At 38.1% G+C, this 24324-nt stretch overlaps 1 protein-coding gene across 5 annotated transcripts in view; it reads right to left on the bottom strand.

Annotated features, from left to right (window-relative positions):
- Positions 1-7022: 7022 nt before the first annotated feature.
- The window catches only part of MLLT3 (MLLT3 super elongation complex subunit), a 273944-nt gene continuing 256642 nt past the window's right edge, over positions 7023-24324 (bottom strand). For 3 of the 5 annotated variants that reach the window (XM_016960673.4, XM_016960674.4, XM_054657976.2), the window contains 4 exons: positions 21804-21903; positions 15890-15961; positions 14608-14679; positions 7023-7969 (listed from right to left, as the gene is read on the bottom strand). In XM_016960673.4, coding sequence (XP_016816162.2) covers positions 7838-7969; positions 14608-14679; positions 15890-15961; positions 21804-21903 — 376 coding nt within the window. In that variant the 3' untranslated portion in view covers positions 7023-7837. The remainder of the gene's footprint in view (positions 7970-14607; positions 14680-15889; positions 15962-21803; positions 21904-24324) is intronic. The other 2 variants (XM_016960675.4, XM_063787949.1) reach the window with 1 other exon arrangement.

Below are 24324 nucleotides of genomic sequence, written 5' to 3'. Positions count from 1 at the left end.
GTATGGACCTGTAGTCCCAACTACTTCTGAGACCAAGGCGGGAGGTTCACTTAAGCCTAGGAGTTCAAGGCCATAGCATGTTATTACGTGCCTGTGAATAGCTACTGCACTACAGCCCTGGCAACGTAGAGAAATCCTGTATCTAAAAAAAAAAATAAATAAATAAATAAAAAAATTCCAGTTTGGCCAAAAAGTTAGCTAATCCAGAAAACCACTTCTAGAGATAGTAATAGCTGTGCTGTCCTTCTCTGAAACTGTGCTACCCAAACTATGTTATAAACCTTGAAGAATGAAATACAGTTTAAAAACGATTTTGAGGCCGGGCGCGGTGGCTCAGGCCTGTAATTTCAGCACTTTGGGAGGCAGAGGCAGGCGGATCACAGGGTCAGGAGATCGAGACCATCCTGGCTAACACGGTGAAACCCCGTCTGTACTAAAAATACAACAAAAAATTAGCCAGGCGTGGTGGCGGGCACCTGTAGTCCCAGCAACTTGGGAGGCTGAGGCAGGAGAATGGCGTGAACATGGCAGGTGGTGCTTGCAGTGAGCCGAGATCGCGCCACTGCACTCCAGCCTGGGTGACTGAGCGAGACTCTGTCTCATAAAAAAACAATAAAATAAAATAAAAACTATTTTGATAAAGAAACATTATTTTAAATGTCAAACAGCTGTTATTATCTTGCATAACTACTATTGTGTTACATACTGTTTGGGAAATATTGCATTAAATAAAGTTAAACAAGTTTGGCTATTGGTGGAACATGTGGCTTTCCAAGATTTAATATTTTAGCATGTCATGAATTGCCAAGAGGGTCATATACTGGGCAATTTTTCCAAACTTAAACGCAAAACCATTTCTCATGAAATGTCAAAAGAGGTTCATGTTCCACAAAATGCTCCCACATTTTCATTTGATAAATAGAGGTGTCTCGTATGTCTTGGACTTGTTCTAGGTCCTGGAATCAGCAGTGAACAAACCAAACTTCTTGCCCTCAGGTGCTTCTGTTCTAGTGGGGGAGACAGATAATAAACATAGAAACAAATAAATATTGTAATTTGGAAAACAATGATTTATCCCCCAATTGATTCAAAGTCAAAACTCCCGACATCTAACAATTCTGAGGGATATTCATGAAGCAGCCTGTCTTCAGATGTGAGTTGGCAATGATTTGTGTCTCTCAAAAGCCATCGTTGGGCATCGTGTTTCCTGAATAAAAGAAGCTTCCCTTAACAAGTCTCCGCCTTTGAACTAAGCGTGCTTCATTTGGCATTCTCATTAGTATAAATGTGCTTTTGGGGGAGTCCACCTTTATTTGGATTGCTTGTGGACCGTATTCATGTGTACCTTTAATTTAATGCTATTTCCTGTCCTAGCTAGACTGAGGTGTTATTTAAAACAGTGTCCCTTTCAAAAGAGATGTTAATAGGTGCTTAGCACCCAGGGAATACATTCCAACAAATGAAGAGTTATACATTCTATGCCACACATCCCATCCCCTAGGGCTGGGGTGGCAAGAGACAAGAAGGTTCTTACACACACACACACACACACACACACACACACACACACACACACACACTCCTACCCTCTGATTGGTTCTGTGCAGAATAGAGACTCACATTTAAATGAATAAGCCAAGTTAAAACTTTCCATCCTGGAACAAAGCAAAAGGAAAGCCTCTTTATGTTGCAGGGACTATAGATGCCACGGGCTGAGCCTGTCCCAAAGCTTCCCTCCACTGCTCAAAAACTAAGCCATCTTGCTGCGTTTAGCACTTCTCACCAGACCACCCACCCAGACACGGATACACAAACCACATGTGTGAGGAATGCTGTTCGGCTAGGAAATCAGTATCAGTATTTCAACCTTATTACTTGCACAGACGGCCCTTTTAGTGCGACTCATTTGTTTTATCTTTTCAATAGCTTTGATTATTTTCTTTTAATGGCCTGGATTTATCCTTTTCTACCCTTTTGAAGCCTCAGAACTCTGTGGTGGGGACTGCATGGGGTGGGAGACATGACTACATGATTAAGGGGAAAATGAGCAAATAACTTTGTCTTTACTCACCATCTATCTCCCACTCCTTGTGGGCACCTCCCATTCCATGCGGACTGCCGAGTGCCCTAGTAGTCACCCTGAATTGTTATAAAAGTGGACTCAAGGAGCCTTCTCATTCAGGTAGAAGACTATTTGTGCTGTTATTTAAGAGCCATAGGGCCCAGTTATCATTATCAGAGTGTTTTCTGGTTTGTGCCGTATATTTCTCTCACTAGCTCCTAGGGATCACATTGGTTACCCTTCTTTAATTAAGGGGAAATTAAGACCAAGAGGCTAAGCTGAGAGCCAAAGGCAATTTAACAACCTCTGGAAAAAATGGGAAACGACTCTACAGAAGGGGACCGCATAAACAGGAAGGTATGGATACTATTACCTGGCAGAGAAAGCAGAAGCTTTGAAATGTGCTCCGTGTTTTCTATTTGGGTGGTATCCCTGGCAAGGAAACCAATAAAATACCCTTAGTTGTTCTACTAATCAGAATAAAACATGACCACTAGTTTTGGAGACTTATTTCCCTGAATTAGCAACCAGAGAGGTCTGGGGGTCAGGCTTGGTTATCTGTCATCTCTCTCCAGGTTTCCTTGCATATCGAAATGGGGCCATAAATTGGAGAGACAGGAAACAAATTATTGGGGAAAACCATGTGGTGCAGTGCACCCCTGGGTGAGTGTGCTTCAGCAGGGCCTGGGGCTGATCTTGACCCTTTCTATACAGTGGAGAAGGTGTAAGGCCATTATTTTAAATAAAATTGAGTATCTATGCCACAACAAGGGAATAGATTAGTCCAATCCAAGTATGATCATTAGAAAGTTCTACTGCCACCCCAACCCATCTGGGACTGATGCTTCCACACCTAAACTCAGTTTCGGGTTGATAAGAGACAAAGCAGTCCCCTCTAATCCCCTAAATGGCTTGTCAGCCTCAATGAAGATAAAGTCAGTTTCTCAAATTTGATGTAAATCTCCTTACTATTAAGTAAGAGCATCACATCCAATTCCTTGGTTATTTACCAAACTGAATGTATTTTATTCTCTTTGTTGTAGTAGTTGTTCTCCTTCCTGTCTAATCAAGGTAGCAGTTCTTGCTGTGAAAGTAAATGCAGGGACTTTGTAAGATCGACTCTCTCTGGCTATAGGACATTGTTTCTGAACAAAACCCTCCAAAGAAATAGGGGGGAAAGAAAAAATACCGGGCATACATAGCCCAGTTTATGCCAAAAAATGTATCCCACCACTTCTTGTTCCAATCTTTGCAGAGTTTTAAAAATATTATATATATACTGGCTTTAGGACACAGAAGATGGTGTTAGACATGAGGGACTCCTAAAATGAATGAGGCATGGACTCTCTGCCTTCAGCTGGTTTTGGACACATTGTCCTTTCTCTGGATGCCTCAGATCTCCCCATCTATTCTTCTTTAGAAACAGCATCACTTCTTGAGAAAAGGCTAGGGGCTAATTTTTCCTGTATGCAAAATAAAACCAAACTTTGGTCAAATGACTCTCAGCAAATCAGTACAATTATACATTTTAAAAAAGGTGCTGAAACAGATTATATGAGTTTAAGTAAAACACCTATTTCTATCAATCTGTACTTACATTTCAACATGGATTTTAGAGAAGGGAAATACATCTTACAGTGTGCCTTGAATTCACACAAAAGCATGTACACATACACAATGTATCTTTCAACATAACTACACATACACAGTCCATTAAAAAGATACTGACAGATTTATAAAATGTATTGGCCTTGCACTGTTAATCTCAATAATACATTTTCACTTAATTTATTTTTGCACTGCATGGTAGCTCTGGCCACCATTAAGGATCTGTCAGCATTTCCATCATAACTCTATTTTCAGAATACTGGAGTACAAGTGCCAGAATACATATTTACAGTTTACAGACAGCGGTGGCTTTGTCTTCCTTTTAAATTGACTTCTTCAATGCATCTTTACAAGGAATATTCAGGGATGGCAGTGCCTACATAATAAAAAGCATCATATAAAACAAAAGAGGTCAAAAGATGTAGACTTCCAGCCCGAGACTAAACTAAACCATGGGAATTGACTCCTTAACATTCACTGCAGCTGTAGTAGTCTCTACATCATAGTCATAGTTTTAGAGCAACAGTCCAAAGCAAGATTACTCTGATAATATATATGTGTATATATATATATGTATATATAAATATAGGAGCAGTACATAGCATTAGTACACAAAACGCTAAAGGTGGAAAGTAATAAGCATACAGCAAATTACTCCAGAGCAGATCACTTCTACAGTGACAAAAATAAACACGAGCCACCAAACAGACACTGACCGTTTCCAACACTGGACATCCAACTCCATTAAGTAGGCAAAGTTAAAACATTTAAGAGTAAAGTCTCTCTTAAACAAATATATTAACTACATTTGTGGAGCTTGAAGTAGTAAATGGGATGTTATACAGGCCTAAAATTGTTTCTTCTCTTTTTTTTAAAGATTAGGTGGGCCTGTAAAAGATATCGGCAAAAAAAAAAAAAAAAAAAAGAAAAAAAAATTTTTTTGAAGAAACTTTTTAGTGGAAGAAAACCAATATTACTGGCTCTTCCCACCAAAAGGTGAATATTCAGATTAGAGAGATTTAAATTGCCTAGCAATTTAAAATGTTTAAGACACTCTCTTTAGAGATATTTTTTTCCTGATCTGAAGTTTTTATAGTCTTCCCTACCTTGACACTATATGAACGCATTTATAGACATACCTATTTGTCTGTATTAAGATTGAGAGAGAGGCAGATTATGGTGAGGATCGTGAAATAACTGCAAGATATTGTTGCTAACATGACTGTTACATCCGAAGACAGAAGGAACCCCAAACCCACCAACACACATCCTGCTGCAAAACCAGAGGCAAAAGCTAAGTTATAAGGGGGTAGAGGGGCAGGAGCTCTGTACATATATTTTTTCCCCTGGCTGATCACTGAGGAAAAATTTTTTAAAAGTTTATCATACTCTGGCTGGTTCAAACCATATTCACATTTACCCAATTAATTTTATTTGAAACATCTATTTATATATGTACACCAAAGAAATTAAACCCTGCCATTTTCCCTTTGTGCTTAAGAAACCAGAGCCACTGTTAGGGTACTCACACGTCAAAGATATTCTTAATAGGCTTCAAAGTTGGGTGTATATAAATGTGACAGAACTGAAGGGGTTACTTTAAGAGAGGTATTATAACTACTTGAAATTAATTCAAAGGGATCTTTTTATTTCTGTAGTTAAAAATTAGATGAGAGCAAGATTACCACTTCAAAAAAAATAACGTAACTCTCAGTCTTAATTTTGTGAAAAACTTATTTTGCTATCTTGATGAGTAGAAGATGGATAAGTTTTTCTGAATTTTATCAATTTACAAACTTACATTTTAGGATATTCTGAAGAAATTAACTTTATTACCTAATTTTCAAGTCTAAAGTTTATCATATAATAGCTGCCCTTCTTATCATTATTTTTGTTTGGTCATTTCTTATCTTACCTAGCTTCTTGGTTAGTAACTTAAGGGAAAAAATTTTTACATTGGCAAATCATATTTTTTGCCCCACAATTTAGTTACAGAAATAAAAATGGCCCAAACTACATATATACGTTTCCAGTTAAACTACACAGATATATTAAATCTCATAAACTTCTGGCTTGATCAGAATATGTGTTAGCAGTTAGAAATTTTAAAATATTTTAAAAATTTGCAACATTTCCATATAAACATTACCCTCCCCTTCCAGCTATAAAGTTAAAAACAAAACGCAACTGAAACCACACAATTCATCAATCACCTAATGTCCAAAATGACTCAAAGTTTCTCTGCACATCAAGAAGTGGACAATACAACAAATGCTTCAAGTACGGTTCATGCCAATCATCATTAAGAATCATAACATTATTGAGAAAGTACACTTGTCCTCTGGAAGGACGCTTCAGAGAAATAATTTACAAGGAGCATGGCTGTATTATAATTTTTTAAAGGAAAAATAGTTTCTTTGGATAGAAAGAAACAGTGTAAAAAATCCCCTTTTTAAAATGCAGAAATAACTCCATTATCAATCTGCATTTATATAACTGCCCAAAAGAATGGGTCTGGAAAGACCATTTTCTGTACAGACACTAGTTAATCTCTGTATGAAAAGACAGCATCTGGCATGGGAACAAACAAGGGAGATACTGGTCTATTAGCACACATAGAGACTTTCTTAAGGCTGATCCAGTGACGAACCTTTGGATCCACAAGTATTTCTTCATTTCTCTTCTTTTCGGCTGAATTTCTAGTAAAAACTTTGAAGATGAGCTGTTCTTACTTTTCATTTCTCCACTTATGGAGAAGATGGAATAATGACACCAAAAGTACTTTGGTTTTTTTCTTTTAAAAATAATTTGCTTTCTTTTGCATGCCACAGGACAGATTTCTAGTTTCAAAATAAGGGTACAACAAGAACAAAAAAATCCCCCCATCCCCAACCGTCTTTCACCAATACAAGAAATCCTTCTGGAAATATTAGCAAGCAACTAAACAGGTATTGAACCACTGAATCTACAAGTTAATACATAATCTGTTATGGCAGAATAACCAAGAATTTTCCCCCAAAGAAAGATTTTAATTTTTTCAAATATAAAAGTGTCTAAGAGAATCATATGTGAACAAACAAAAATCTCTGATTCCAGATTTTTAGGATAAAGATGAGTAACACACTGGCAGCTGAAGAAAGCTGAAACTCTGACTAATAAATAGATCCAAATTAAGAATTTCTACAACAGTTTTTTTTTTTTTAGAAAACAGGACCAGAATTCTTTTTTTTTAAATGATGATCCTGTGGAATGCCTTTACTTCCATATTCACCTAATATTGTAACAGTAAAACAGACACAAGAATGTTGATGACAGCTCAACAATGCTGGATTCAGGACATTTACAGGTACACTTTTGTTTAAAAGTCCTACAAGTTTATTGACTAAGGCTAGACAGCAATTCATATGATCCTATTTGGTGCATTTTCTACCATGGTCCAAGATCATTACATGGATACAGCCAAGGACTGGGCCCCAACTTTCAGGAAAAAGACCACAAAGAAGAAAATCAAGGTGGCTATTTGGTCCCCCCAGTTGATAATCTGTGTCCTGGAACTGGAAAAACAAAAGGTGGAAAATACAGACTGCAACGAGTTAAAGGACTTGGAAAAAGTTGGTGGAGAGTGGCACGGTATACGAGTAAGGTCACTGGGCTTGGGATGGCAAGGGTGCTGCATTGAAAGAGCATCCACGGGACCAAGTACTTATAATGTCTGATGGTGTCATTCCCTCAACGACTTAGAATATCTGTATGCGATAATAAATAGATCAGTTATGTAATAAGGCAGTGTGTTGAATATGCATTCGTCCTGTGGAATGAACCACCACAGAGAGATACATGATACCATACACATTCTTTGAGTTTTCTTGTGTTGTGTTTGATTTGTTTGTTTTCAAGGCTATCCAGGCTAACTCTTCCCGGGGATTTCCTTGGAGAGAAGAGTGGTCCGCTGAGGCTGGTTTGCTTTAACCTCTCCTTTATCAAGAGATGATGACTGGCTTTAAAGAAAAATAAAGCTGAAGGTTGTTTGATTTTTATTTTTTCCCTTTTGGTTGCATCATTTTGAGTGTTTTCATATAAACAACAAGAACAAAAAATCACAACCAAAAAAAAAAAAAACCAAAAAAAAAAACACAATAGTTCTTGATGCATCCAGTTGTTATATCCTCAGGATGTTCCAGATGTTTCCAGGTAACTCTGTAGTTTACGGACTGTGGTTTTGTCCAGCGAGCAAAGATCAAAATCAAATGTTGTGTTTGTGATATGAAAGTGTCCAGTTTCTTCTATAAGGTTCACGATCTAGAGGAGTGAAGAAGAGAAAGTTTGGGCAATACGCAGCAAACATCAAAAGGCAAAGAGAGAGTAATGGAGGGGCGATCAAATATGGAATCAAGTGATAAATATTCGTATTTATAGCAACAAGGTCCCATACCACGAATAGCATTAAACTGTCTCAGTCAACTTGATAAGTCAAAGGTATATTAAGCCTTAGAAATTCCCAGTGAGAACCTGTCTTGCTTTTCATACCCTTTAAACTGATTTCTGCTTTCAAGTCATGAACAGAATATTTAACTGTGAGTGAGCAGTTAGGGGGAGCATTTCAAGACTCCTTTAAAAATTAGTTACTGACTCAATAGACAGTGATTATACTTAATAGACATAAGAAAAATCCAGCCGAGAAATAACAAAACTACTTTTACTTAAGTACAAACACATACACACACACACCCCTATATAAAATCATTTTCCTTTATCATTATATAATTGTTAATAATTTGGAAAATACAGGAACTCACAAAAAAAAAAAAAAAAAAAAAGGAAAAGAAAGAAACTGTCTACAATCCCACCCCCTTAACAGGTAGTGACCAGAGGGGGCTCAAGGGAGCCTTCTAGAGTACTGGAACTGTTTTGTTGTTTGACTTGGGTGCTGGTTACATAAGATGTTGTCACTTGGTGAAAATGCATCTACCTGAATGCTTTGTTATACTTTAACATATAAATAAAAACATATTTATTACTTTTAGTTGTGTTCACTTGATTCCCCTGAATATTTTGGGGAGACTTTAAATATTTAAGGTATTCAATTAAATAGAAATATTATCTAGAAAAAGAAAGGATGCCTTTGTCTTGTCATTTGGAATAGTTATACCTCATTTCGTCTTGTATTGGCTCCAACTTTCAGAAAAATGTTAAATGACAGAGATGACGGTTACTATTACTCTTGCCCTGGCTTTCAGGAGAACACTTCTGAAGTCTCAACATTAAGAATGAAGGTGATGATTGGTTTGAGAGATTCTTTTACCATGTAAAGTATCTTCCCATTCCTATTCTACTAATAATTTTATTGGACATGGATGCTGTATCTGGGCAGTGTATTGGGCACTGCGTTTTTTGGGGGAGGCAGCAAAGTTAGTATCAGGGCAATAAAGAAAAATTTGCAGAGTAAACAGCTGACAAACTTCCACCTGATTTGAGTTGTCTGTTATTCTCTTTCTATCACTTACCTCTGATTCTCTTTAGGTCAATAATCTTAAAAAAGAGAATAATTTTAATTATTCAGCCTATCATTTATTTAATGAAGTTTTAGATTACCTAATGCCACGCTGAGTAACAGCAGAACTGAAACTTTTAACCTTCTCTTCTTACAATTAGCTTTCTTTTAAAAAATACAGTAAATTTGTGAACTACTCCCTATAGGTCAGTGGCTCTTAATAGAAAATGTGCTCCCCATTCCTGACATATTATTTGACTTTCACAGAAGCATGACATATTAACTCAATCCAATTAACTGCTCAACTCCAGATTGAGCTGTTATTGTCTTACCCAATCTCTGGAACTATTTTTTAGGGATATAACTACAGCCTTAATATTAAAATAAGCTACTCTCATAGTGGATGCAATAACAGATGCTGCAAACTAACTCCCTAATATCGATTTATTCCTTAATTTTTTTTTATTAATGGAAGGCCATTTTTCTGAGAGCTGCCCAACTACAATGCTTGCCTCCCCAGACCTACTTGCAGCACTTGTCAGATGCTGCTATTTACAATTTATTTGTCAGAACTCACTGTTTTCAGGAATATTTCTGAAAAGGGTATGGACAATGGGTATGCATCTTTTGCCTTCTTTCCTTCTTCCTGTGTGCAATGGGAATGCAGTGCTTGGAAGTGCAGCAGCTGTCTTCCCATTAAGAAGACGAATACAGCATAAGAAAGATGGAAGAAAAGAAAGACAAGGAGCCTGTGTCATCAGTGGCATCTTTTAAGCCACTATCTCGACCACGGATTACTTACTTCCAGGCTTACTGTTATAGGTGGGGAGGGAGTCAGAAGAAAACCTTACTTGCTTAAACCACTAGACTCAAGGTTCTGTTACATGCATCAAGAAATTCTTAGAAGGAGTGTACCCAATTATGGTTAAAGTGCTACATTTATGTAAAAATGTATCCAACAAGATCTTATTAACACTAAAAGATCTAAAATGGACACGCATTTGTTTTATTAGTTATTAGTAACAGAACTTTCAACAAGTCTTCCACACATATCCACACACATACAGAAACACAAACACACAGCTATGCCCACAGAGGCTTTTCATGTCAATCATATACTTACTATATAATTAACATCAATTGAACTAAGACTATGTATTTTCTGGAATAATTTTTTTTTTTGCCATTTTGTGCAAAAATACTATGAATCTAGTGAAAATGTGTAAATTTCAGGATGGAAACAAGTAGTCTCTTTGGAGCTATTATAATTTCAAATTTATGCAATGGAGGCAAATAACAAGCTGACCAGAATTTGACTCCTTTCCTCAGCGAGCTGCCCAGTAGGTAATTGACAAAGCATTCAAAATAGAGTTCTGGATCTGGCATATCAAGTTCTGACTCTGCTCACTTTTTCAATGGTATTAGACAGAACATCATAACTTTTGAGCCTCAGTTTCCTCATCTGGAAAATGAGAGTAATGCTACCTGTTCTACTTGTACAAGTTTGGGCAGATGATCAAATAAGGTATCATAAATAAAGCTTCTTATAAATGGCAAATTGCTACCTAAGTCAGGATAACATGATTATGATTACCTTATAAACTGATCCTTAATTATCTGGGAGGTAACTAAACTGCACATGAATTATAGACCTGATGCTTTTTCCTCTCGCCCCCAATGAGTGTTAGCCATTTGATTAGCACTAAAATAAATGAGGCAAGAAAATGCAGAAACTAAAACTCAGAAAGGCCGGCTTGAATTTAAAAAAAAAAATTGTAACTCATTCTTTTAAGAAAACAGTTTTCCACGACCCAATATAGTTGTTCCCTAATTATTTAATAACAAAAAGAAAACTGGGCAATAAAAAATCCCTTCTAGAAAAAAAGCCACTTAATTTTAAAGCATATAAACACTTTTGCCCACTAGAAACGTCAGCCCGGGCATTTCTCATGCATTGTGCTATCTTGCAGATCTCCAGTACTTCCATCACCACCCCCTACCTCCTCTATCACCATGTTGTGCCCGGCCTGCAGCCACACATGCACAACAATATAAAGGGGATCTGATAAATCTAACTAAATGAGCCCCACGTTTTTATGAGAGCCCACAAGAATACATCAAGGTAGATGCAGAGAAACAGCCTTAAAGTAGTAGCAGTGGCAGCAGCTGGGGAGTTGGGAATTATTTGCCAAAGGGAATGGCATTAATGATTTGAATTATTAGAGCATGTGCCCACATCCTCATTTAAGTAAGGGCTCCATAAAGAAAAATAAGTGTGCATTGCTTTCCAGGAATCCTGATAGTTAGAACGTCAGAAACAACATTAACATGCTTTATTCCATTGACACAGGCCACAAAGCCTGAACACACCCCATGAGTGCCTGAAGAACTCCACTGTGCCTTTCTACAGTAATACCCTCTTTGCTGATGCAGTGTGGCTTGACCTTGACGTCATTACTCTGCATCATAGTGCGATAATTAATGTCTGTCCAAAATAATAATAATAGTAGATAGAGTGACTGCAGATAAGAAAAACAGGCAACCAGGTACATATGGGTAGTGGAAAAGGAAGAGTGTGTAAACTGCTTAACTCATTCTTCAGATGATGGTTGTTGTGAAAACATTCATGATGGATTATTTCCTGCCACATCAGCCTTTCAAGCGGTACTACGCAGGCTGTTGGATGTCTCATTTTGTTTTAAACAGGGTAAGATCCACTTGTCAGATCTGTGGCTCCCTTCCCCAATTTTTAATTATAAAAAGGTAAATGCATTGATTTTGGTCTGATTATAATTTCAAAAACCAGGGTTCTTTCCATGTGAAGCAGCCTCTTCGCTGTGTGGGGAGTAATGAACAGGCTTTACTTTAACTGCTTCTCTATGGAGTAGAGCCAGATGTGGGATAACATAGGTCTTCCTGTAGCATGGCCTCTACTATGGTCTGGAAAGCACGGACAACCACCACATAAAAATGTGTGCCCTACCCTTGGTTAAGGGGTAGTCCATCAGGCTCCAATCCACAAGGGGTGCTGAGATATGACAAGTAATTTCCCAGGATGGAGAACATCATTTTCATCAGAACATTTCTCAGGGAGGGTTCTCCGGGTTCTTAGAAGGAATATTCTAATACACCACAGATTCCCCATTCCCTGCAGACAATTCGAAAAGAATGATGGCTGGCTTCTAAATTGCTAAACTACCCTCTTAGGAAACCTGGTTTCCCACAGAGTTTTCTTCCCCCAGACGTGGATGCAAATCCAGGCTTAAAGCTGAATTGCTGGGGAGGTTACATATGTTCAATCTCACTTTCCAAATAAATGTGGAACATGTGGTTTAAAGAGGAATCAAATTATTCATCAGTCCTAGGTAATCACTTCTCTTGGTTTGACAGTGTCTACTCTACTGTATTTATACCCTTTGAAAAAGTGGCTTAGGAACACAGGCTCCTTGATCCAATGCTGTCTGTTCATTAAACTAGCTGCCGAGTCTCAGGACTGCATGCCCCCAGAGGAAAACAAAGTTATTAACCGCTTTTTGTGAGCCAAATAAAATCGTCAGGCCAGATTTTTGGATAGGATGCATTTAACAGGAAAGGACCTAGATGTGATCCTGGGCCCACCAGAAATTCTGCTTCAGGTGTTCAAGTCTGCACGGCAGAGAATACGTAGACTTTGTGGAATGCATTCCATGAGATGAGCAGCCCTCAAGGTGGAGAATAACATTAGTCCTCAATAGTGCTATGTTTTACAAAAGGAATTAATTAAGCAGTAAACCGTGACAGGACATGCATCATGGTATCATAATCACAAGCCTCAGCTGCATTACAAGGCAAAAGGCCAAAGACTGAGAGCTTTCAACCGGCCTGGGAATGCAATTAGGGTGAAATGCTGTGTGCCCTGGAGTGCCTTTATGCCAGGTTAAAAATTCACAGATATTACTCTCTCCCTCTAGAATACTAAAATAATCCACTTGGATGGAGTTCTCCAGTAAGCCACCTTTCTTCGCAATTCTTATAAGGTCAAAATAAAGGACAACATTAAATTGGGAATGCCAATGACACCCCAAGGTAAGATCTGCCCAATGGTCTAGTATCCTTGACTCACTGGTAGGGCTTTCTTTGTGAAGATGTCCCAATCCTGCACAAACATCTGTCCCACCCTCCTATGAGACTCACTATTTGGGCACAGCTTGGGCATTAATAGCTTTATTGGACAATTGCTCCACAGTGGTTCAGAGCTGGTGTTTGGGAAGAGACGAGAAAGATCATGCAATAGATCTGCAATCAGCATTATGCCAGCCCCAAATATTTGGAAAATGACAGGTAAAACAACGTTCTGTTCTTCAACAGAGGCCTAAGAAGAATATTAGCAAAGTACTAGACCACCACTTATGGTAGGCCACTCAAGTCCTGCTTCCTTACCCATACTAACTAAAAAGAAACTGCAATAAATGCAACTTATCTGCAATTAAGAATCATAGGTCTGTAGTCTTTTGTTCAAATCTAAAATTCTACAAGGGTTAAAAAGCTTATCAGGCCAGTCAGGAAACTTGGCAAGTTTGAGAGTATATATTTATAGATGTAAGCAAAAATGTACACAGAATATAAATGTGACCACCAGCCATTAAATGTTAAAAAAAAAAAAAAAACCCACACACAGCTGGGGTAGATTAAGTACTAACGTCAAGTCATTTGAAAGTAGTAAAAAAAAAAAGAAAAAAGAAAAAAATTCAAACAGCGAAACAATCTACATGTCTGCCCTGGAATTTAGAACACACATTCTTCTCTTTGGGTGTTAAAAAAAATTACCAATAGCTGCTAGTAGTGCAACAGAGGCATACATCATTAACTGAATGAAAATGAAAAACCACCCTTCTTATCTTCTCAAAACATCAAATTATACTATAGAAGTTTCCCCACTCTACAAGTATTCCACTACAAGTATTCCACAGTTGAGTTCATAATAATAGAATGTATGTCATACAAGATAAGGGAAATGAAGAAAATATTTATTTTCCTTAGAATATCATTGGCAAAGGTTACTAAATTGAATCACAAATGTTTACAACACTTGACTCAAATTCTTATCACTGTTTTCCCATGAAACCAGAAGCCTGGCCCCAAAGCTTTTTGCATTTCTACTGTCCCCTCCCTGAGCCCACATTACACCAGCCATCTGAGGGATCACTACAATCCAGTATCACTTCCCAAATTGCCCAGTTCTCACCATCCACTGCACTAGAGGAGGGAGAACAGTTGCCATAGAGCTCCAGAGCAGACTTCTAGGTGGCCTCAGAAATGAGAACCCTTCCCAAATACATCTACAGGTGGCATTCGCCAGGTTCCGATAGCGTGGGGCTGCAGTGGCCTCCAGGTGCTATCACGCTACTGCAGGACAAACCAAGTCTTGAAGTTTCTGGAAAGGGTTGTGCTAAAAAGCATTTCTCACCTGCTGCAGAATGTGTCTTTCTCTCAGTGTCATTAACCTTCTGTGAAGCTCTACCAGTTCATCTAGGTATGCCTGAAAGAGAAGAATGTCCCCGAAAAGGACAAGCACTTTAAGAAGTAGTTCAAAAATAAATGAATATGTAAGTAAGAACACACAGGCAACAGCAGCTGGAGGTTTCTCATTACACCACTCTAGCCCAGGCTGTGTGCACTCAGTGCCCAAAGGCCTCTGCAGACCAAGGCTGTCTCGGACCAGTCATTACCTTTATCACACCAACTTCAAAAAGGGAGTTGGAGTGAATTCTTGGACTTAATTGCTCTTATGAAGATTCAAGTCAGTAGACTCACTTTCCTCCAACAATATCTCTACAAAAGGTAGGGAAATTAAATGCTAAATTGTGAGTTTAAACATATTAACAAAGGCTACTTTCATTTTTTTTTATTCTTGAATCTCAGAAGGTTTCTAAGAGAAAAAAATTCTAAGTTTGAACATGGAAACAAGAATGTACATTACCAATTAAGTCAGGGGAATTTTGTGGGGTTTTTCCTGTTTGTTTTGTTTTTGTTTTAAAAAGGCTTCCTGGTCATACCAAACATTGCTAGTAAGCAATGCCAGCAAGTGACAGAAGAACACAAGAATGTATTATGAAAAACAGGGATCACTATCTAATTATCATCTGATTTGTGAAGAGCTCCCCTGAAAGGGGAGAGGGGGTACCTCTCTTTTCATATGCTCAGACTCACGAGTCTGTGTTAGTGTAACTGCATGGGTGCCCCCAGCACCATTTGCGATAAAGGCAAATGAAAGATTTGTGAAGCATTACAGAGGTCTGCCCTGGCCCTACAGAGCAGGGTTAGGGCTCTGCCCAAACCAGGTAACTTAACCCCATCAGGTGTTGTAGTCAGATTTCAGAAGCATGATGCACACTCTGGGAAAGCACACTGCACTAGCATCAGATGTCTTGCTCATCTACGTCTGAGATTCCTTAATATTCTATCTCTACCACAATTCTCTTAATTCCCAATTCAATGTGCCTGAAATCCCTTGGCAATGTAGGCATCATGGCAAATGACAGCATAAGGCCAAGCTTAATACTGAAGATATAAACAACACATGGAAAACAAACTACAAAGCACTGGGATGAAATACTCATCATTTGGGCATCTTGGGCACTTTGATGAAGAAAATGAAAGGAGAATCAGCAAGGATGATCAAGGGGAACACAAAGAAACAGAAGGCTTGTCAGTGTTGGAGCCCTCCTAGTAACAGACTGGAAACCTACCTTGTCACATTCACCATTCTTTATTTGCTTATCTGATTTGCTTTGCTTTATTGGACTTTTCACTTCAAGAATCTAGGGATCAAAGAGAACGCTGTGTTAAATTTTATTTCAAGCATCTCTTAGCTAACCAGCCACATAAACAAAGGCATCCACTGAATGAAATGTACAGTAACATTTGCTTTCCAAATAGCATTTCTTTTCTATACATTTTCCTTCTTCTCTCTAATCTTATTTTCCTTGGAAAATGAATTACTTAGATCTGAAATGCTGAGTCAGAAAAGTAGAACTAAAAAAAAAAAAAAAAAACCACAGTTGATGATAAGGAAATTGATCTAAGCTTCCAAGGCTGCTTCTCTTTTGCGACAACACTCTCACCATATGTATAGCAGCTGAGTTATACTGAGATTATAGTTCCCTCTGGCAAGAATTTTTTTCCTATTCATTCTGCTGTTTCAGCATGACTACTAGTGCTCAGTATGCTAGGGATGATAAAAACAAATACTCAAACGCCCTTTTTAGTACCTAACTTTCACATTCTAAAATTACTCATATGCACAAAACTGATACAGCTTTGGAAATGAAGATGGCCGACAATCTTCTGTGTTTTAAGAAATGATGTGTTTACCCTTGGTAAAACGCCAAGTGCTTTTCCTTTTATCTGGACTGATTACAACTTAAGTTATGAATAGCTTTACATACTGTATAGAAGCTTTGGTGGGAAGCTATGTTTCTACTTAATAAAAAGGAGAAGCAAATTATTATTTAATAAATGCAGCTGATTTCTTTGACAGCATCTTCAAAACTGAGGATTAAAAGGGAAGTATTTTTAAATGGCCCTCACTTGAAAAAGCTTGAAACCACTAAATTTATAAATGATGAGTGCTTACACATGTGTATAAACACAAAAAGCAAAGTAATTTGTCTTTTTCATTATAACTCATTATGAAGTGAGTTGTTATAATTGGAGACTAATATTAAAGGAGGAAAATGCCAAATAAAGGACCTAATTTATCTTAAGAGGTTTTATATTCCTACTGTTCTCTTTACCCATTCTGTGCCCTAACTTAGTAACAGTTCTGTCCACAAGTTTACCACATTCCGTAACATAAAGATTTTAAGAATGAGTCCACTTTTAATCTGTAGTGGCAAGAACACTGATTAGGCTCAGAAGCCCAAGTTCAAGTCCCAGCCTTATTATTTAATATTTTTGGACTGCAAAGGATGAAATGGGAGCGATGAACAAGATAACACCCAGATTCCCATTCAGCTTTAACATTTTTTATTACTAATAAACATTTTACTGGATGAGGATAGGAACATGACATCCTGGAAAAGACCAAATACTCCTGAAGGGGCATATTTTTATTTTAATTGAGAATAATGCACGAGTAAAAAGTGTCCTTTTAACAGTCTTTCCTGACAATCATGCTTTTTTTCATCATTTTTAATATGAAGATAACCAAATGACTAATTTGACCAGGCTAACTTAAAATACAATACTTTTGGCAACACAAGGAAACTACTTATTAGCAGGGCAAGGCAATCGTTTTTAACATGCTCCACTGTAAAGGAAACCAAATACTCCACTACATTCAGAATTTCCTCCTCCATTGTTGTTGGAAGTGAGATCTCAAGGGAAAAATCAGCGCTGAGACCTAGGAGTAAGTAGGTCAGTAGATGGCACTCCTCGCCAACTCAGATACTGGGCTGGGCATGCAGAGACAATCCGCTGAGATTTCAGGCAAGAAAAAAAGAAAAAAAAAGTGCCTGCCTGCTTGACTTGTGCATTACAGAACTGAATTTTGTTCCCATCATATCCCGCTGCCTCCCACGATCCCCTCCTCCAACTCCTGTACTCTGGGTGTTGAAGTGACTTGAGGACGCTGTATTTGCAATAGAACTTTGCTAACTAGGTTTAGAGAGTTCTGCCACCTTTTCTTCAAAGCAGAAAATAGAACATTTGGACGCTGAAGTCCCACCCCACACATTCCGTAAGTGCTACAGCACAGAAGGCCAAAATACATTGAAATCCTAGTTTCTTTCTTCTGAAGTTGCAGTGGCAGGAACAAAAGCTCCGGGTGTCAGTGACCCGCCTCAAGTTACTGAGTGGCTGCCCAGAGAGGGCTCAGTTAATCTTCCTTCTTTGATCTCTCCCTGCTCCAAAATAAACAGCTTTGTCAAAACCTCATTCTGAGAGAGCTGAGCCCTGCTGAAGACAATTGTTTTATTTATGATCATTTCTTATCTTTAGGGAAACAACTCCAGAATAAAAAAGTACAACACCTTGTCTTCCACAGGCTTATTTTAAACCAGTTTAACTGGATAGATTCTTTTTAATTTCATTCAACATGCCTTGCAGGCTGATAGGTGATTTATGATATTCTGAATATTAACCCGGGTCCAATGGATCACTTCCTTCCTTCAAGTCCTTTCTCCCCTCCCTCCCTGCCAAGCTTCTGGCTAAAAAAGATGTGGTATTTTGTTTTTGTTTGAAATTCACATAAGGGAGGTTTGGAGTGAAAAAACCATCTCTGGTTGAAATGATGCAACACTCTTTATTATTACCTATTAAATTGTACTGAGAGAAGCAGAGCTACCTAGACTGCCTAGCTACTCCATTTATAGATACAGCAGTCTCTGAAAATAGAAGAATTGTGGTTTAGTAGCACTTTTGTCTTTAATCTGAGAAAATGTCTTGACAAACGTTCAAGATTATATTTTTCTGTATCACTTTATGAAGAATGACAACTCAGTTATTCACAGATGGATTCTCTACTGATACATCTTTCATACTAATGACAGTAGCTCCCAACAGTACTCAGGTTAATTACTTGCTTGGTTGACGTGCGACTCTATGTTCACTTTTATTCAGTATGAAAATATTTGACTCCATTAGTACTTCCCCTCTTCTCTAGTCCCTGGAAGATTTGAGAAAAGGCAATGGACATTTCAACTTTGCCTGGTGCTTTATCAAACTCAGAGATCATTATCAATTCATAGAGAGAGAACAGGCAAGGAGTATGGAAGAAGGAAACTCAGAGTGTTCCCATATCAGAGTTAGTCCTTCCAAGTATGTTCTCAACTCTTTATTAATCGTGAAAATTCAGATTCATACTCTTTCTCTATCCCTGTCTCTCTCCCCCTACTTTTCTCCCTCCCTCCTGCACACACACACACACACACACACACACACATTCAAATACGACTAAAAAGTCATTCCAGAGTGAAATTTAGTTGACTTTTAGATTTTTAAGAAATTTTTACTCTCTTATACCATCAACATAGAGAATTAAGATATACTAGTAATTTTTTTTAAGTCCCAGAAGCTTGACTTAAAGGGATAGCATCACACCTGACCCCAGTGGAAGTGATTTGAGGGGCTAGGAAACCAATACTAAACAAGGTTTAAGAAATCTTTACTTGTCCTCTCGGCTCCAAGACATAGCTCTAAGAAGGTAAGCCCTCCTGTGGTATATATATTTCCTAACCCAGACTAGCTAAAAGTGGAAGCATATGGACTTTCTTACCATGCTTACAAGTGCATGGAGAAAGCTACACATAATAGAGTATTATTGGCAGACTGATGATTCACATGTGTGAAGCAACATTTGCCAAATAAACACGCCAAGGAACCAGGGGTATGCTACTTAATCAGATAAGGTAACTTTTACCCTCTCCAGATAGATGATACTATTCGTTTTTGGTTTTGTTTGCTAGACAGGTAAAAAACAGTCTGACAAAGAGTCTAAACCTTTCCCTAAAGCCAAGGTCTGTTCAAGACTGCCCATTCAGGAAGGGCTTAAGTGAAGCCATAAGGTTTGAAGGGCATGAAAGGTGCTTGCTGGAGTTGCATTCCCTAGCAAGCCCACTTTTCACTACGATTAGGAGAGATACTGAAGGAGATTAGTGAGGGGCACAAAAGCAGAGCCTAATGCCCTACACTCCTGGCCCTGCCACTGCTGTGCCCATGACGTATTGTAGCTCTCATATACCACCCACTGGATACAGAAATCAAGCTGAAATATGCCTAAGTTGGATTTAAAAATATCATCGGCTGGGAGCGGTGGCTCATGCCTGTAATCCCAGCACTTTGTGAGGCGGATGATGAGGTCAAGAGATCGAGACCATCCTGGCCAACATGGTGAAACCCCGTCTCTACTAAAAATACAAAAATTAGCTGGGCGTGGTGGCATGCGCCTGTAGTCCCAGCTACTCGCGGGGCTGAGGCAGGAGAATCGCTTGAACCCAGGAGGCGGAGGTTGCAGTGAGCCAAGATCGCGCCATTGCACTCCAGCCTGGGCGACAAGAGCAAAACTCCATCTCAAAAAAAAAATAAAAAATAAAAAAATCTCACCAAGGTTCAAATTCTATTCTAATGCTAGTTCTCACTGAAGCACAAATTTACAAAAGGATCCCAAATTTTCTAGTTAACCAGTCCAGTGTTCTCAGCTGATTGGCCATGATGCATATGTCTTTCCTCTTTTTACTTTCCTCTGAAATGCCTGACTTGTGGTGGCAGGCATCCACACCAGAGGTAAAAGACGGCTGGACCATGAGCACAGCTGGCCCTGAAGATGGGGAAGAGCCAGGATATGGAAAAAGAAGTAAATAACTCGCTGAATACCCCATCTATAAGAGATAATGAGGCTGGACTTTGATTTTAATGTAGGACACAAAGAAATTGCAGTTGAACTGTAACTGGTACAACAAAGAGTACTGGTATCATTCCTACTTAACAAGAACGGATTTGCATTATAGACAAACCTTATAAATGAGTAATTTTAAACTATAAGAGATCTTTGCTAGTGCTTTAAATAAAATGCAAAAAGAAAAAGTCTTCAGCTATAAACTAACATTTTCCAAGTAACACAAAGACCACGAATTTAAGGGCAAGACTATTTAAAATTGAAGGACACCTGTGAAACAGTATTGTCAGAAAAACACAGTTGTTTAGTTTTCAAGTTAATATTCGTACAGTAACTTGAATTAAGCAGTTATTGTAGAGGTCATAGGAAATCTGTCGACACAAAAAGATAAGAAAAACTTATGGTAATGAGAGTATCAATTCAATGCTCAATGAGGCTTTTACATTATTCATGATACTGAAAATAGTTTATTTTAGTTGGTAAAGAAAATATCCCGATTTAATTTATTTAACAAATGCTCTTTATCATAGCCTTCAAAGTTCTGCCTAGATCTTATCCAAATAGTTATATTTTGAGTTGACTATCAAATTAATAAGCTTTCCTTTAGCTCAAGTTGTAACAATGATAATGACCATTATTTTCTCAGCATTTTATTAATTATTCCTTAAAATCCCAAGTAATAATCCTTCTATCTTGGACGAGAAAACTGAGGCCGAACACCTATAATAATAAACTACCATCAACTGAGTGCCAAGTAGGGGCTGTGCACTGCCTTTTGCTCTTTACATATATTATTTGTCATCTTCCCAATAACCTAAAAGGTACTGTTAATGTCATTTACAGATAAGGAAACTGAGAATCAAAAGCTAAAAGTTAATTTCCCACCAGTAAATTACCAGTGGTAAAGAACCAAGCTTTATACTAGGCCCAAAGGTCATATTCTTCCTAATTAAGGCACCTACTTACTGCTGAAGTGTAAAGTATATAGAAATCAGGAGTAAATGGTAAATGGGCAATACTTTTTGTCACCCTCTCTTATTGTACTAACTTAATTAACCCATCTGGTGGAACATATTCATCTTCTCATGACAGCAGAACCTCTTATACCCTAACTATGTGTTTATTCCAAAGGCTGTGGCCTCCCTCCCATCTATTTGGCATCAAGAGGAAGTTTGTTTAAAATTCAGGGATGAAAGTTTTGCATGCTTTGTAAAAATGATTACACCTAGCTCTGCAGAGTCTTGCAAAGTGCAAACCCCACAATTTACCTGGTTGTTGTTGGTTTTTAATAAGGGTGGTGGAGGTTCGTGATGTAGGGGTGAAGAAGCAGAACTGCTTTCACTATCGCTGCCATCACTTAAGCTAACTCTGAAAAGAAAGAGAAAAGTTATGCACATCATTACAAACAGATGATTCTTGAAATACCCATAGAAATAGGCGTGGAAAGCACAGAATCCAAACACTAACCCTTGACAAGTTCATTTTAACTCACAACCGCTAACACGTATTGGTGCTTACTTTGTAACTGGAACTGTGTTAAGTGCTTTACCTGCCATTTCTCTTTTCATGATCTCCTGTTTCACAGACGAGTAAACTGAGACTCAGAAAGACTGGGTCACTCATCTAGGGTCACATAGGTAAAAATGGTGGCTCTGGAATTCAAATACAAGCAAGTGGCCCAAAGCTAGTGCTCAGCCACTATACTTTACTGGGGTCATTTACTCATTCATCTCCCTTCTCCTGCTCTCCCTACCTACTATGATCAAGCATGCTACTCAAGCTTACAGAAGGTTAGCAAAATTAGTTTGTTGATTACTACCTTTATTTTCCTTTCCTCCTCCCTCTCTGTTACAGATGAAAAAGTTACAAACATGTCTAGAATACACGCTGCAGGGGAAGAAGCAACCACATAAATGAAACTTCATAAAGAATGTGGAAGACAGCCCTGCACCACTGACAGCACAGAGTGACATCTAAGGATTGAACATGTGGAGCCCGGCATGCTAGGACCATTACCAATCATTTCTACCGTGTCATTATTCAAGGCTGTCTCTAGTTCTGAACACTGATACAACAATTCATTGGAAATACGCTTCAACAACACAAAGAAATGGTATGTTTGGGATAACCGCTTTGGAAAACGACAATGATATATTTTAAAAATTAAAGAACTAAAGACAATCCACACCACCTCCTCCCCATTTTTTCTTTTCAGAAGAAAATGGAATTTTCTTTTATCCACAATAGGAGAGATTTATTTATTCTACTGTGCTGAATGCAGTCCTCCCTCAGAGATGTCCTCTTTCCGTATTTGCTCCCCCCGTCTCTGGTTATATAGCACCTAATGTAATATGCTTCTCAGAAACAGAAACTGTTTTAGAAATCAGGATAGTTTTTCTTTCACTCTGAATAGGCAATCACATTCTAGCTCTATAATGTATTCAGACAGACAAGATACAAGATAGGAAATGAAAAGGATACACTGGGACATCCTTTTAGCAAAAACTGATAGAACTTGTTTTTCTTAACTAAATTACATTAATGAAGTGTTCAGTTGAAGCGCTGTTTTAAAATGTGTCTTGAGTGAAGTGGAAGGCTGAGTATTTAAACTGATTAAACAGTTGAGACTTCACAAGTGCAGTGAAGATCAAATGTTACACTGGCACTGCCATGCTAACACAGCACGTCAGGCAGGGAACGAGAAAAGCAGCCCCAAAAATGTGTATCTGTATCAGATGACTCACAAACCTATATGATGACCACACAGACTCAGGGGTTGCAGCAATAAGCAAGTGGGCAACAACTAATCACAGAATATCCAGATATTCTAAATAACAACTTGGGAAATCATCTAAATAGGTCATACATTTTTCATCAACTAAATTTGAGAGCAGCCACTGGTCAGGATTTTGGTTGGTGTAAGTAAGCTACTTTAAGTTTCAGTCCATTTTGAGGTCTTTTTTCCCTATCAGTTTCCTTTTTATCAGACAAAAGACTTCTAAAGGGAAATGTTATAAGGCCATGGGCATATTAAAGAGGTTATATTCTCCTATTTAAAAGGAATGCTGACAGGTTAGTCTGAGAGACAAGGAGAGAAACAGGGGTTGAATATGACCATAAAAAACAGTCACTGAGATATCTAATGGGGCACACACCCTGAGGCTCTTTTCAGAGGACAAAGCATTGGCAATTAGGAAGCATCGGTCTCTCCAGTTTGGGTTAAGACTGCTTTTTTTTTTTTTTTTTTGAATCTTAGGGTCTTCTACATAGTAATGGATAACAGGGAAAGATTTAATGCAATATATTATAAATGTAATTGGATCTTAAATTCAAGTAGATTCGTATTTTTTCCACTCAAGACAAATTAAAGTAAGCATGCCTATTTGTTTTCTTCATGATAAAGAAATAAAATCCTCAGGGCAATTTCAAGTTGAGTATTAATTATAAGTGACATGAATTACCATCTTATAACATGGAATTATGCCTCACAGCATTAAAGCTACTTAAGGCACTTAATTGTCAGCACACTTAAAAGGAATTTATTTTCTGGAAAACACACAGGTGATCCTAGTTTTAATTAGGTCACACACATAATTCACTGGAGCCAATTATGTATTTCTAACTAGAAACAGCAAACACATTTCTGCAAATTCTGAGACTATCTCCAGCAGTGGATCAACACAAACTCTTCAAATGAAAACAGACTTTAGTTCAACAGTCAGTCCTGCCACTTGGCATACTTTTCCAAGGACAAGGACATCTAATGTGACTTTTTCCTATAAAATTTTT

The sequence above is a fragment of the Pan troglodytes genome, chromosome 11 (assembly GCF_028858775.2).
Source record: "Pan troglodytes isolate AG18354 chromosome 11, NHGRI_mPanTro3-v2.0_pri, whole genome shotgun sequence".
Classification (NCBI taxonomy): domain Eukaryota; kingdom Metazoa; phylum Chordata; class Mammalia; order Primates; family Hominidae; genus Pan; species Pan troglodytes.
This window is presented reverse-complemented; position numbering and strand designations above follow the sequence as displayed.